Raw genomic sequence first — 16,071 nt, 5'->3', positions numbered from 1 at the left:
CCCAAGGAAGAGACAGGGAGTCGGGAAAACTAAATATGAAAAGGACAGTTGGGGGGAACCCTCACAGTTCGGGTCTAACTATTTAAGATAGTTTATATGATACTCTATAGAAGTGCCTTTTAAAATAATAGGCATATCTGCACCTTCATAATAATCTGAATATTTCAGCAGCAATCCATCACTTCTACTCCTATATTGCACATCTGATAATTTCTTCATACCTGGATTTTTCATTTAATTTGCTTATAGAAATCAATCTGTGTGCTTTCCAAAGACTCATATTTGCATATGAAAAATATTTTAAAATGCTGTTAGCAAACTACTACCAGGTTCACATCCATGTGCTACCATCATAACCCAAAATAAGTTGTTTTTCTTATTTTCCAAATCATGCTGAATTATGTTTGGAAAGCCAAATACTTCAGTATGTACATATGTAATGTTTGTGTGTGCATGTGTATGTATGAAATGGATTTGCATATGAAGTCATTTCTTTATGCCTTAAGTGGAAAAGGCAAAATCAATTCACGGAAGAAAAAACAGAAAAGTGAAAATGCTCCAATAGTGCCTTCTTCACCTTTGCAAGACCCCCAAAATCTAGGTTGCCTATTTGAATTGGCCCCTCAACAAGGTAATTGTAGAAAAAAAAAATAACGCCACCTTCTATTTTCAATATGGGGCTTTATGTTTTTTAGAGATATTTCCCATATAGCATCTTATTAGTGTGGTACATATTGTGCCTAGAAAAATTCTATTCATATTAACACAACTGATAGTACAGTTTTCCATCTAGTGAAACTCTTTCCATCGTGTTGGGGGAGTTGTACCTTAAGAAATACTCAGGGTAATTAAGACTTGACAGAAGAAAAATTGGAAAATTTGCAACTAGTATAGAAACATCTCTTGCCTGTTTAAATTCCAATGCCATATGGGAATCTGAATTATAAAAAGTAGACTGTAATTCTTGCAAAAATTTCTGCACTTTCTGTTTGCTTCGCCCTTTCCCACAGCAGTTAGAAATAGTGTGCTAAAAAGCGTCAATTTACTTGTTTACCACTTATTATGTCACTAATTGTTTATCATAGGAGTAGACTGTAGATTTCAGTTAACAAATTTTAAGTAAAAGCAAATAAAATATCCTAGTAGCTTGGAAAACGTTTTTAAAGCTTGCAACAATATAAAAATATTTTTGCACCATTATTTTACTCAGCATTTCTTTGAAATGTGAACACTAATAATACAATTAAGAGGTTCTAAAGGTATGGAAATAATCTTTATCTGTTGAAAATTTGAGAGTCCTGGGTAACTGGGGCATGAACCTTAGAGTTTTTATTTTCTTTTAAGTATTAGATACTGTGAGAGAACTTTTGAGCAATTAAGAGCCAATGATTACATAATCTAACATGACATCTCCATTATCTTGGGTTCCCAAAGCACCAACTCCAAATCTCTGAGTCACAACCATATGAGTAAGTGCTAAATAAATTGATGAAAACTCATTGGAATGGAATACAATCAGGAAAATACTCTTGGTAAAGGGGAGATGAAGGCAGTTGTTTGTGGGATGATATCATTGATGTTCATTTCAACAATACTGCCTAAGAGGTCAGTTGAAACAATCAAGGTTAATGCTTGTCAGCCAAGGAGTTTGGCAATAAAGAAAACAAGCAGAAAGTATGTAAAACTGACACCATGCTGTGGATTAGAATATGAAAAAAAGAAAAGAGGACTTTAGCTAATCTTTTCATCTTTCCTGAACCCACAGTGAGATTCCGAAATTTCTACAAGGTTAGTGACTGACTCCTCAACTTTTTAACATCAACATATCTATGTAGATGTTGTCTTTCAAATGGTAATTAATTGCTTACCTCTGTACAACCCAAAAAGTGTTTTGTATCTTCTATGTTTAATTTTTGAAATTGTATTTTTAAGAATCAGTGCTTGAAAAATATCCATAATAGAAATTATAGAAAATCTTGGGTGAAAGTGAGGGCAAAAATAAGTAATATAACTAGGTACCTGTTCTAATGTTTTAATGTATCACTACATATTTGATCCTGTTTTAATCAATCAAAACTTTTTAAAAAAAGATAAATAATATAGTTTTAATTGCCAAATACAGTGAAGAAATATCATTATTTTCAACTCCACTACTTTTAATAACATTTTAATCTGGGCTATGGTTAACATTGCTTTTGCTTTCTGCTTTGCAAGAAAGCTTGCTGGCTAGTTCATATTATAAGAAATACAAGATATTTCTAAAATGAACAGTTTTAATGCCTTCAGCATGTAAGTTTCTGGGATACAAATGCCGGCCTCTAATTGCAAATAACTTAAATCTATCCGAAAACATTTATTTATTTGAAATACCTTGTTGATGAACTCCAAATATAAATATCATGAAGAAAATGCACTGTATTTCCATAAATATATTTTAGTATTTTAGAACTTCTGAATATGACTTTCTCACACAATAATTCTAAATTAGTTCGATATTATTATATCTTAAAACTTAAAGTGTTTTGTTTAGAAATATATTTTCTTACATCCTTATCGCAACATTTGCTTTTGCATTTTTATTTCTATCTGTTATTAATTTATCAATTCAACAAACATTTACTGAAACAAACATTTACAAAAGCAATGTACTGAACAAATATATTCTCATCATGTTCCTTATAATTTTAAAATAATTGTTTGGTTTCCATTCTGATCCATTTTAATTTAGTCATTATCTGAATATTATATATCTACTCACATTTTTGTTTCTTTTTACTTCAACTTTTGTATTATATATTAATTATGAACACATTTAAAGTCAAGACAATTTTGAACCCAAATATTTTCATTATATTGAGAATTCAACTAAAAGAAAACACTTGATAATTTAAAAAATGAAAAAAAAGCTACGATACAAAAAGTCATTAACTATTTAAATAATTGGCCAAATAAAATCTAGTCTTAGGTTCCATTGTGTTGAGTTCAGAATGTTTGTACAGGTTTTGGGAGAAGATCCAAATATATTCCAACTGTGCTTTTAATTTATGAATTCAAATAAGTCGTCCATATTTCCTTAGATGTTTTTAGAAAGCATATCTTTTCTATAAAAAAATAGTTCTTTCTTCTGCTAGCTCATATGCATGGTACAAATTGCCTTATTTCCTGATGTACTATAATTGAAGAGAAGGAAGATAGGTGGTAAAGAACTAGGGTAACTTTTTGTAATACTGGTAAACTATTCTTAAAACAATTCAAAATTAAAAGTGCCTACGTTTGATAATACATCATGATGAAGCCACAAGCAACCCAGAGCCTCCTCCAAAAGAGAGACAAAGAGAAATGAGAGTAGTTTTCACAGACACCTTCCAGCTTCCTCCAGTCCAAACTCCGAAACACTGGAAACCAGCCAAGGTAATGCCATTTGTATGTGTGTGTGTGTGTGTGTGTGTGTGTGTGTGTGTGTGTGTGTTGTTTTAAAAGAAAAGCCATACGGACATACCAGGAAATTATAGGCTGGTTAGTTTTGATTCAGTTGTGGTTAAAATCTTCGGAAACTATTTTAAGAAATCAAACAGAGAAAGAGCAGGAACTCAGTTTAGAAGGACCCGTGTGGTTTCAGGAAAGGAATAACTTGCCTCACTAACTGGATGGAATTCTTTGAGGGTGGATTATCGAAATGAGCATCCCACTAAAATGGATGTTGAATCTAATGAGCTTCAAAAGCCAACAATTCAGGAGAAATAATAAATGACCCCCCCAGCTGGCTTATCCATAAAATAGAGTAGTCCTTTCCTAATTGGCTTGCTTTTAATTAATGAAAACTTTTTACAGACTTCAGGAAAAATGCAAAGAAACATACATCTTTAACATACAGTAGTACTTTAAAATATGGAAGAGCTATGATTACAGCAGCTAATAATTATAGTTAGCTATCATTATTGACTATTTGGCACAGAACTAAGCCCTTTGCACATGTTATATCATTTAATCTTTTAAATGACTTTATGAGGTACAGAGTATTATTCTGAGTTTGCAGATGGGGAAACTGAGGGTATGAAAAGTTAAGGAATTTTCCCAAGGCCAAACAGCTACTCTCAGTGGAAGAGCTGGGATTCAAATCCAGAACTGTCAGACTCCAAAGACCATGCTCTTAACCCCCATACATATCCTTCCTAAGTGTGTCTCAATAATTATGAAATGGCACTCTTGGCTCACAATCAGTAGAGTGCCTGCCCAGAGACATTTCCCTGTAGGACCAATGGCTGTGCTCAGTGATGTACTCACAACCATCTGGTTCCATTAATTACACTGCATTTAACATCCTCAGGTTAAATAGGGGGACAGTGGTCAAGGGAAGGAACAAAACTCACCAAGGAGGAATGCCCTGAGCTAACCAGCCACTGATTCCAAAGGAAATCCTGACTTAATTTCCAGTCCTGCCCCCCACCCAGAAATGGCTCAGTCTCTGGGGGAATCTCTTAAAACTGGACTTCCAGAGATTATTCCTAATGTCCTTCTGCATGGTAAGGTAGGATAGCATTGGCTGATCTAGTACTAAAGTCTTTCATAGACTACATAGAAAATACAGAGAAAGAAAAGCAAAACATTCTCAATGTGTAACCCTATTATAATTAATGTTAAGATTTTGGCATTTTTCTTTCCGTTTTTTTCTGGGATTTGCTTCTTTACACAGCTGTAATCATTGTAAAAATGCACCCCTTTTTCAGTTAAGATAGATTATAATTTCTACTCATTATCACAGTGTCCACTCTATCATTATTACTGGTTTTGTGATGTTTTATTGACTATCATAATTTTCTTAACCATTTCTCTATCACTGGGCATTTAAGTTATTTCAATTTCTTTTCATAATAAACCATGTACTTTGCAGTATAGAAGTCTCCATATTTTGGATAATATTCTTAGCTTAGATTTATTAAATTGGATTAATGTTTTAAAATGTTCCCATAACCTTGTATGTTCAAAGTGAGCCCTATGGCCACTTAGACCTAGTTCTCCATTTAAAAAAGAAAAAATGGCTCCTGGTCAAATGAGCATGGAAATCACTGTGTATTAGATACAACTCTTGAAGATATTTAAGAACATAATAGCTAATTAAAGATGAAGGAGTTTGTGAAAACCACTCTATTTAATATTGTTTAACCTACTGTCTCTCAAATTTATGTGATCTTATACCTTTGTTTAGCCTATCTCTTGTCCCCTATGATAGATTGTTTATGAGATAGGGTGACATCTTGAAAGAGAACTAGAGGAACACTCAGAAAACCCAGTTTCTCATAAACTACATAATAGAGTGAAGTAGTTACAAACTCTGTGAGTATGTTTTCTTATCTATATCCTCAACAATACTATTCTGAGGATCTTATTATAAATTTTATATGAGACATTGTTATACATGAATATGTATATGCATTATTATTTTTATTATTATTATTATTTTGAGACAGAGTTTCACTCAGTTGCCCAGGCTGGAGTACAGTGGCACGATCTCGGCTCACTGCAACCTCTGCCTCCCAGGTTCAAGTGATTCTCCTGCCTCAGACTCCCAAGTAGCTGGGAGTACAGGCACGCGTGCCACAACACCCGGCTAATTTTTTTTTTTTTTTTTTAGTAAAGATGGGATATCGCCATGTTGGCCAAGCTGGTCTCAAACTCCTGACCTCAGGTGATCCACCCACCTCAGCTTCCCAAAGTTCTGGAATTGCAGGTGTGAGCTACCACACCCAGCCTACATTAGGCAGAAGAATCGCTTGAATCCGGGAGGCGGAGGTTGCAGTGAGCTGACATCGCGCCACTGCACTCCAGTCTGACAACAGAACAAGACTCCGTCTCAAAAAAAAAAAAAAAAAAAAAGAATAAGATGAAGTATAGATATATATCATCAGTTTCACTGACATTTACCATTTATCTTCCTTTCATTGTAAGGAATTAGGAGAATGAATACTTATTAATTATATTTGAATTTTGACATCAAGAAGTCATTTAGAAATAAAATATGATCTAAAATATTTTGAAGCATCCAATAACTAGGTTGCCTTATTATAGAGAATGAGAATTTTTTATTTTTCCCTTTAAAAAGTGAGAATAACTTAAGATTAAGTGTTCTAGGTAGGTGTCACTTTATATTCAACTGAATATGTGAAATGCCAACACTTTTTTTGGTTATTGCTGAGACAAGAATCTCACATATGCTATGTAACTTAACCGGTTAAGAAATCTCTGTGCCTATCCAAAGCTGTCTCACAGTAGGAGGCATCTAGATGCTTTCTGCACATACTGCATTAAAAAAAAAAAAAGTGATCTGTGGCAAACTTGACTCTTCCTTCATATGCTGGGGAACATGTGTTCCTCAAACATCGTGGGGAGAGGCACTTTTTGGATATGCCCTTCCTAAAATTTGCCTTGAATTGACAAGAGTTCCCTCTGAATTTTTAAAGTTGTGAGCTAATGACCATAGTATGGGAACATGCATGCCATGTTATCCAGAAGCAAGAAAGGCCAGAGAAAGAGTTTGTATGAACTAACTTGAGTTTATAACTTAGGGGGTCAGCTTTGCTGAATGCGCCTGATCTGGTTAACTCCATTCCCACTCCCAGATTTCAAGACATAAACCCATAAGTGAGAAGGGTTTACTCAGAATGTTAGAAAAAGGAAATGAAAGATAGGAAATGATTTTCCTATGATTGGGGCTTGGTACAAAAGGATATTTCACTTTGAAACCAAGGTAGAATTCTAGGGGCCAACCAGTCAATCACTCTCCAGAATTAAAGGGACAAAGAGACTGTCCTGGTTCAACTTCAGTATGAAGGATGGGAGGAGTGAGGGATAGACTGAATCCAGGAGAGGAATAGGTAGACCACCATTATGGTCAGCCATGGGGAGAGAGCAGAATGCACTGGGTAGGGTAAAGAACATGTTCAAAAATCCACCAAAGACATCTCGACCTGGATCCGGAACCCAGGAAGACCTAGGTACTTCCATTCACTTTTATTGTCTACATATATTTTCTCTGCACCAGAGAATCCTTTCTTTACCCAGAAAATTCTTTACATAGTAATACATATTCCCAACTGAAGATATAACACTGTTAAATGGAAAAATGCAGGACACCAAGTTATATAGAGAGAACAATAACAGTTATGTAAAAATGATGCGGAAAGTTAATTCGAAAGAATGCATTGCACATCTTCTTCACTCATCTTCCCCAAGTGGTAGAATTGTGGTGGCTTTTGTAAGCTCTTTATATTTTTTTCCAAATTTTTAGTAATAATTTTTATAAGAAAAAGTTATTTACAGAAGTAAATAAGGATTTATAAGGGTCCTCTTTAAAAATACTTTTAGCTGGGCATGGTGGCATGCAGCTGTTGTCCCAGCTACTCGGGAGTCTGAGGTAGGAGGATTTCTTGAGCCCAGGAGTTTGAGTCCAGTCTGGGCCACAGAGTGAGACTCATCTATAAAAACTTTAAACATTTTTAATACTTTTGCGAAGGTGGGGGAGGTAAATATTGATAATTTTAATGTTAATGGAAATTAGTTTAAAATATACTGTTCTCCAGTCTCCCAAGTTTGGCCTTGCTAGAGGAATGCAAAGGCAAAAAGAATGGGAGAGAAAGGAGAAGTGAGCAGAGAGAGAAAGGGAAGTGAGCAGGATGAATGGCTGAGGTGGGTGGAGTGCTCTGGAGAAAGAAAAGGGCATCGAGCAAGTGTGATTCAGTCCCTGGGAAGACAGAGTAGAGGGAGGCAGACAGGTATGGAGAAATCAGGAGATCATCAAAGACTGAGACAAGAGTATCATGGAAATAAAATGAGTTTAGGGTTTGAAGTCAGACCAGCACTCTCTACCACAGTTGTGTGTCTTCGGACAAACTCTGTATTAATTTATAAAATGGGGATAAAATTACCCATCTTACAGGTTGCCTTGTGAGATCAAATTAAAGATGATGATGTCTGGAAACTATACTCTGCTACTAGAATTTAGCACTTCCTTTGAATGTTTGGTTGTAGTCTGCCCTCCTTTCTGCAGAATCCCAGAATCCCAAGAACCAAATAGAAGAAAGGGCCAGAGAGTTCCTGAGCTTCTAGAACTCCAGTCTTTGCTAAAATGGCTTCAAAGGGATGAGACTTATGTGGCTGCACAGGCTCTCACACCCTACCTAGGAGAACCTGGAGGGCCAGAGGGCCTCTTCCTGTCTAACACATGATGGGGAGGAGTATTTGTGAAATGATGAAATGAATGAATGAATGCATAAATGAATTAATGTTTATTCTTCCAGGTAAACTTTAAAATAATTTAATCTAAAATGGTTTCATCTTTTTAGATCAAAAGATCACCCTGAGATTTTATTTAAAATTGCGGTTGTAAAAGTTTCTGGTATGTTTTTGATGGCCACGTTGGAACTTTTCTGTAGCAAGGCCAGCTGTCTACCAACATGCTGCACAGGGTGTTGCAAATTAGTAAATTTGCTATGATCCAAAGCTTGGCTGTTAGAGAGCCCTGCATGAGTCTTACCAGTGCTTCCAGGCCAACTGCACTCAGGGGCACTGACTTGTGCCTTACAAACCCATTAAAAAAGAGCATGGGTGACTGGCCTGGCTTTGCCACATATTAGCTTTGAGTTTGAACAACTACTTGCCCTCACTAAGACTCAGTAAAATGAAGATGGTGCTCTACCTATTGTAGTTATTGTGAAGACTTGACGAGATAGAATATTTGGACTATAGTAAGAATGTAATAAATAGAAATGTAATATTGATAATGATAAGGATGATAATAATAGTGACAATGACAGCCATGATTAGAATAGCCACTTGCTAATTTACTACAGTAAATATTACTGTCAGTTTTGTGGGACAGACCCATCAGCATTAACTGAAAGTTTTCTCCCTGTAGACAAATTGTATATAGGAAGGCAAACTGTCAGAAGCTTATGTAGTACCTCAAGTCTTAACTAGGGAGTTAGTTTAAAGGTTTACAGTCCTGATGGCCTGATGCAGCCCCCTGACCACATGGCTCTAACTCCCAGGTTACCCAGACCCTCCTATCTGTCTATCAGGAAATCTCTGCCCTGGACAATTTGGAATTAACACTGTTATTCTCTGCCTCTCTGATTTCTCTGATTCTTCTTTTTTTTTTCTTTTTTGATGTTTTTTATTACTGAGTAATGCTCTTCTTACTGGCCTCTTAGTTCTCTAATGATTATTTCCTCCACTCCACCTCAGCCACTGCCTCCCTTGAACCTTGTCATCACTGAAGCCCTCATCACCTCCAAAGTCTTGAGATCTCCTGTTCTCTAACCTTGGAAATTTCCTATCCTTGTCTCTTACTCATAATCCAATATCCTCCTACATAATTTCTTCAACCACATTATAAATCCCAGTCCATAAATCCCAACACTTTCTATTCATTGTCCTCTCCTGCTATTTGTTTGGCTTAGGTTCCATGATCCAATCAGTATTATCGTTTCTCTGCTTACTCTTGATTCCCCTTGCTCTTCTCTCCTTCCATCACAATCATTTCGCAAAACCCCTCCCAGGATGAACTCAGTGATCCATCATTTTCATTTCTATTCCTGAGCAGCTAAACATAAATGGAGGAATTCACACAATTAAACAGACTGATTTCATGTAAAATTAACAATCTCAACATTTTCAATAAGTTCTCACCACTGGCAGAGTCCTACCATATTACCTCGGTAAGCTTGCTCCCCCACTCTCTGACATAAGATAACTCTTACGTCATCTTCCCTATTCAAACCTCCTGCCTCTTTCCTGCCTTTTCTCAGTTGATGACTTTGCCTCATGCTTCACTTGAAAAAATTGAAATATTTTCTCAACACCATCAAGATGTCTCTGTTTCTGGCACCCAGCCTCTTCCTGTTGTTCTTAGTTATGAAACTAAGAAATTCCCTCTCCTTCTATCAAGGTCCAGTCATTGGCACATTCTTTTGTTCTTATCCCATGTTGACTTCTGGAGAACTTTAGTCTCCTCAGCCCCATATCTTCACTGTCTCCTTCTCTACTGGATCATTCCATCAGCCTGCAAGCATAACATCTCTTGACTTTACATATATACATACCTTGACCTCATACCCCCTTGCATCCACTCAACCACTGAACAACTCAGAGCTCTGGTTCTGCTTCACAACCAAACTTCCAGAAACAGTTGTCCATAAAAGTGGTTTCTCTATTGATACTGCCCTCCTATTTTCCACCTCCACACTCCACCATAATTGCTCTTCTTAATGTTACCTACAACTGCCAATTCTTGTCTTTTTGACCTTTTTGGTTTCTTAGTTCTCTAGCTTCACACTATATATTTTTCCCTATCTTTTTATCCACTTTGCTATCTCTTTCTGCTGGCATCTCTCCCTATACCCATTGGTAAGCATTGGAGTCTCTAGCATGATCTCAGACTCAATTCTCATATTTCTCAAGAAACTTCACCCATGGTGATTCATCTCTTCCCATGCAATTAACTACTATTTGTATGTTATGCACACCTGCATTTGTAACTCTAGCCAAATTTCTCTTCTAGGGAGAGAATGTGTGTATTGAACTACCTTCTTGACCTCTCAAGAGGCATCTCAAAGTTGACATAACACTGTTAATATTCTGTCCACCTTAAGTAAAACTCATTTATCACCCAGTCTTCTCTATCTCTGTGACACCATCAACCACCCAGTTGCTCAAACTAAAATCCACAGCACTATCTTAATGTACCTTCTTATTCAGACTTCATATCTAATCTTTCAACCCATGAAGTTTCAATATCCAAGATACGTCTCAAATCTATCTTTCTTCACTCTGCCAACACTTTAATCTAAGTCACTATTGGGTTTTATCTGGACTATTGCGAGAGTTTCCTTACTAGTCTTCTGGTTTCCAATCTTGCAAAATCATAGAGCTCCTCTACTTAAAACCCTTTAAAATCTTCCCATTGCATTTTAGTTAAGACATAAACTTGTTATTTCTACCTCCAAAGCCCTGGATGGCCTGGCCCATGCTCTGCCTCACACACCTCATCTTGGGCTACTCTGCACCTCCACTGCTAATTTCCCTGCTGGGCTCATCTCCTTTCAGTTCTTGGAACACACGCAGCCTCTTATGCCTTAGGATCTTCACACACACACACACACACACACACTACATTTTCCCTGCTTCTCATGTGTATGACTCTTGCCTTTGAGATCTTCGCTCAAATGTCACTTCCACAGACAGTCCTTCATCACCTACTTATGAAAGTGTTCTCAATTGTGTTTCTATAACGACACTGGGTTTTATTCTTCATAGCAGTCATGAAAATTTATAGTTACATTTTTATCTGTTTGTTTGTATTTCTTTTTCTCTTTCTTTCCCCATAGGCTGTGAGCTCAAGGGGCAGAGCCGAGCCCCATTTTAGGCACCAATTTATACCTGGTGCAGAGAGAAATGCTAGGACCCTTTCACTCTTCTGTACCTTACCTGTGCTCTCGTTGCTGCCTCTACCCAGTGTTTGTGAGTGACACCTGCAGCCTTTACTGATGTTTCCCTCTGCTGCTGAGGAAGGCTGGGACAGAAACTGAAGCTCATAAAAATATTCACTGAATGAATGAATGAATAGATGAATACCAGCATCCCATACATTTTCAGAACTTCCATTCTCGTTGAAATTCTATTGTTAAGATTACCGCATTTGTGTCATTGGGGATCGACTAAGGGAGATGTGTGTAAAGTCTGGCAAGCTTGACTTTGGCAATACCCTCTTTTCCTTCCAATCCCCTTTTTCTGTCTGGCATGGAGTGGTTTCCCTGGACCTCCACTTCCACTCCAGGGATGTATTTTCTTCTTCGCCCCTAGCTCTTCTAAGGAGTTAATTTTACCACTTACATATGCTCTAGCCAGTTGGATTTCTCTTCACTTTCTAGAAATGGGTGAGGCCATTTCATAGTCTGTACCTGCCTCCACCCCAGGCTGTGAGTGACACTTGAAGCCCCTGCTGATGATGTCCCCTTCTGCTGAGGAGCAGGTACAAAGGGTGGCAGTTTCATCACCACTAGAGCCATAGGTGCTAGAAGCCATGGGCCCCTCTGGGTGCCAAAGCTAAACTGGGCTCTCCGGAGCCCTTAACATCCAGAAGCCACATGGAGTAGGGTAGGGGAAGTGCTCCTCTCCCCTTCTGCGTTACATTCTGTTAGCTGGATGTCAAAGCAACGTATCTTCTCAGTACTGCCACAACATTTCAGTGAGTACAACTAATTTGTATTAATAAACACATGAACTGAAAGTGTAATTACATTATGAAGTACTGCACAACATTTTCGGCAACTGTTTGGAAAGAAAGAAAAGCGGGGTGTTGGGGCGGAATTAATGTTTACATGGTACATGCCAATCTAAGCATGCCCCAGAGCATCATGGAAGGAATTCATCTTGCCAACTGATGTTTTATTCTGACCCCATCTTTGAAGGCATCAAATAGCAACCATTGGTTATGTCTGCACATTCTTCAGTAGGATTATAATAAAAATACTTAGTTAATGCTAAGTTCCCCAAAGAATCTTTTAATCTTTATTTAAAAATTGGTCAATACATTACTTGTACTATGAAATGCTTTATCAAGGAGATTTTAGCAAAACATCTCTTCCTTTTTATTTTTAATTCTTGTTTTGTTTTGTTTTTAATAACCAACCCCACCTCTCTCTGAGACTCAGACAGAGGCTCCCCAGGGCTAGACTAAAAGATAAACCTAAATTCCTGACACCATTATGTACTCAGAATTATCTTCCTGCCCTGCCTTCAAACCACTGGGGTGGCTTCTTAGGCCACACTTGGCTCTCCCGTAGGACTGATTCTCTTCCAGAAGTCTCTGTGTAACCAGCTTTCTGGCACCCACTCCTCCAGTCCTCATGCATAAATGTGCCTTGTCACAACTTAGTCTCAAGCTGGAATCTCCACTATGCTGACTTATATAATGAATACCTAAAAAATAAAGAGTATACAAGTGATTGAATGAGATGAAGAATTAATTCACCTGGCAGTAGAAAAGCCATTGCTTGCTCACTGTTTGATTTGGAGAAAAAAGTGTTCTCTCATTCCAGGTAATAGAAGACAAACCTAAGTTAGAAAAGGATAAAGGGAAAGCAAAATCTCCCAAGGAGAAAAAGGCTCCAAGTGCCAAGCCTGCCAAAGGAAAGGGAAAGGATCAGCCTGAGGCAAACGCACCAGTGAAAAAGACCACCCAGTTAAAGCGGAGAGGAGAAGACGACCACACCAATCGTTACATTGGTCAGTAAGGTGCTGCTGCCGGCGGTGCCTTTCACGAGTGAAACACAGTGGCAATAAAATGAGACCAGTTAATTTGGTGACTCACATAGAGCGCATAGTTTCCTGACGCCAATTCCCCCACAATCATTTTGCCCTAGAGACACTAGAATTTTCCTGCGTCATGAACTGTGATGCGATTGGAGCAGTCATCCCAATAACTATGCTTAGTCTTTCCCAGCCTTTTCACTCATTAGAAACATAAATCACTTACTCCCATGACACCCTGAGAGAAAAAGATTTCTATTTGCAATTCATTTGTGTCTGCAAGCAAATTTTTCTTGAGACAGGGTCTTCCTCTGTCACCCAGGCTAGAGTGCAGTGGCACAATCATGGCTTATACTACAGCTTCAAAATCCCAGGCTCAAGCCATCCTTCCACCTCAGCCTCCCCAGTAGCTGGGAATACAGGAACATGACCATGCCCAACTTATTTACTTATTAATTTATTTTGTAGAGACAGGATCTCTCTATGTTGCCAAGAGTGGCCTTGAACACCTGGGCTCAAGTGACTCTCCCTCCTCAGCCTCCCAAAGTGCTGAGATTACAGGCATGAGCCACTACACCTGGCTCTCTTAAACAAATATTTATTAAGCATGTGTCTTGCTAGGCACATTTACACAGTGCAAATAAAGGCTGAGATAGCCAGTTGACTGTGCTGCCGAGGAGCTTACTATCTTGTTGGGCACATATAGGAAAGTCAGACATAATTATAAAGCAAAATAAAAAGTGATTATGGTCATGAGTGAAACACAGTGGTAATAAAATCAGATCAGTTAATTTGGTGACTCACATAGAGCACATAGTTTCCTGACCCCAACTCCCCCACAATCATTTTGCCCTGGATAGAGACACTAGAATTTTTCTTTCATTTTAGTTTCTTAATATAAAACTGATTCATCCTAGGCAGCTGTAAGTAATTCATTCCTGCCTTCCCTTGAATGCAAATGAGCTACCTGTTGTTATCTGCATATTTAAATGAGATAGCAGAGGGCTTTCCCATCCTCTACCAGTTGACTCCCCTCATGCATCTCTGCTCTAAATCCAGTAGACTTGGAAGAAGTGATATTATGAAGTCCATGGGCAATATCAACATTGATTAGTTTAGTGATAGAAGAAAAGTCATAACTTAAAAATGAAAAGTTGTGCCTCTGTTGCACTATTTATATATTGATCTTAATGGGCTTTTGTGAAATGTAGTGCTTTTTTGTACCATGTGCTATCAGTATCAAAGTATAACAATTATTCTTACCCTGCAGAATGTCACATTCTAAAATAAGATCATGTCTTAATATTAATAAAATAGTATAACCAGGGCCAAATAAAGGAGAAAAATGTTAGGAAAGTGCACACTATGTATTTTAAATTTTTGATGCAATAAATCCATAGTTACTACATAATCCATACTCGGGATTCACACCCATTGACATAAGTGCATACAACACTTTTTAAGGGAGCATGTCCATATTCATTATTTCCCTCTCCTGTAAACACCTCTAGTTATAAAATACCACAAAGCTGTAGCTATTTGTAATTCAGGAGTAAAGCCAGATGTTGCACAAAAGAGATTAGAACCCAAAAAAGTTACAGGCTAAACTCTTAACAAAAACCCAAGCACACATTTTCTATGACCACAAGCCCCATATAGGTTTGTCCTTCTATTACGCCTATGTCGCATTTGCAAAAGTGATTTAATATTTTGTAAAATAGTCACAGCCTTCTTACTGGAAGGGCAATAATGAAAAACAGTCAACATGACTGCATTCCAGCCAACTGAATCATTTTTGGCAAGCCAGAGGGATTATAAATGCATGCATAATGTATATAGCCATTGAACTGGCTGAGTGCAACCTGCTCTCTTTTACAATGATGGCTGCTCTTCTTTATGGTATTTTGAACAGACGATGAGCCAGATGATGGTGCCCAACATTACATTATAGTTGTGGGCTTCAACAATCCTCAGCTATTAGCAATTATGGCTGAGCTTGGCATTCCTATAACCAGCGTGATTAAAATATCTTCAGAGAATTATGAACCTCTGCAGACACACCTGGCAGCAGTTAACCAGCAGCAGGAAGTTCTTCTTCAGCCAGAAGGTATGCAGTCTGCTACACAACTTACTGAGTCCTTCAATATTACCCACTGTCCTTAAAGTACAAATATAATTTTCTGTCCAAAACATAGTCTTACAATTAGTACATTATTAAATCTTTTCAAGACTTTGATTTGCCATTTACTCTGCTTGCACCAGCCAAGTGTTGTAAATTTTGCAAATTAAAATCATACCCTGTATTTATATCCCCTGTATCATACCCTGTATTTATAGCCACAGAAAACAGACTGCAGGTCAGAAGACTTGGTTATCCAACTGCCTTTTCTGGAGCATTTGATCTATAAGTTTTACCTAAAGGATGCGCTGGATGAATCACTGTTAATAATCTGTTCTTGCAGAAGTCACAGTTCAAATAGCCCAAGGGAGGTCACAGCCTTAGATTCTTGCCCTGTTCTGCTATTGGCTTATTATGAGAAATCACTGGGGTGCTATCTTCCTAGCCTTAGACTAGCAAGTTGTGGGATGAAGTTCCAATCATGCTACCATTTAGCCATTTTGAGCCTTGAGGTCTTCATCTAAGAAGATTATCCTAGATGACTTCTGTTGAAGGGAAGCAAAAAGCCACTGTATGCTTTAGGAAATAGAACTAGAATTTGGTATAAGATTGTGTTATCAGATGCCCAAGTTTTTTCTGCCATATGC

At 37.7% G+C, this 16,071-nt stretch overlaps 1 protein-coding gene across 5 annotated transcripts in view; it reads left to right on the top strand.

The window, feature by feature from the left end:
- SPAG17 (sperm associated antigen 17) overlaps positions 1-16,071 on the top strand; it is a 230,902-nt gene that overhangs the window by 70,193 nt on the left and 144,638 nt on the right. For all 5 annotated transcript variants that reach the window (XM_004026432.5, XM_063695914.1, XM_055376755.2 and 2 more), the window contains exons 5-6: positions 13,095-13,281; positions 15,218-15,412. In XM_004026432.5, the coding sequence (XP_004026481.5) occupies positions 13,095-13,281; positions 15,218-15,412 (382 nt within the window). The remainder of the gene's footprint in view (positions 1-13,094; positions 13,282-15,217; positions 15,413-16,071) is intronic.

Source organism: Gorilla gorilla, chromosome 1 (assembly GCF_029281585.2).
Source record: "Gorilla gorilla gorilla isolate KB3781 chromosome 1, NHGRI_mGorGor1-v2.1_pri, whole genome shotgun sequence".
NCBI classification, from domain to species: domain Eukaryota; kingdom Metazoa; phylum Chordata; class Mammalia; order Primates; family Hominidae; genus Gorilla; species Gorilla gorilla.
The sequence above is the reverse complement of the archived record's forward strand: the minus strand, read 5'-3'. Positions and strand labels throughout refer to the sequence as shown.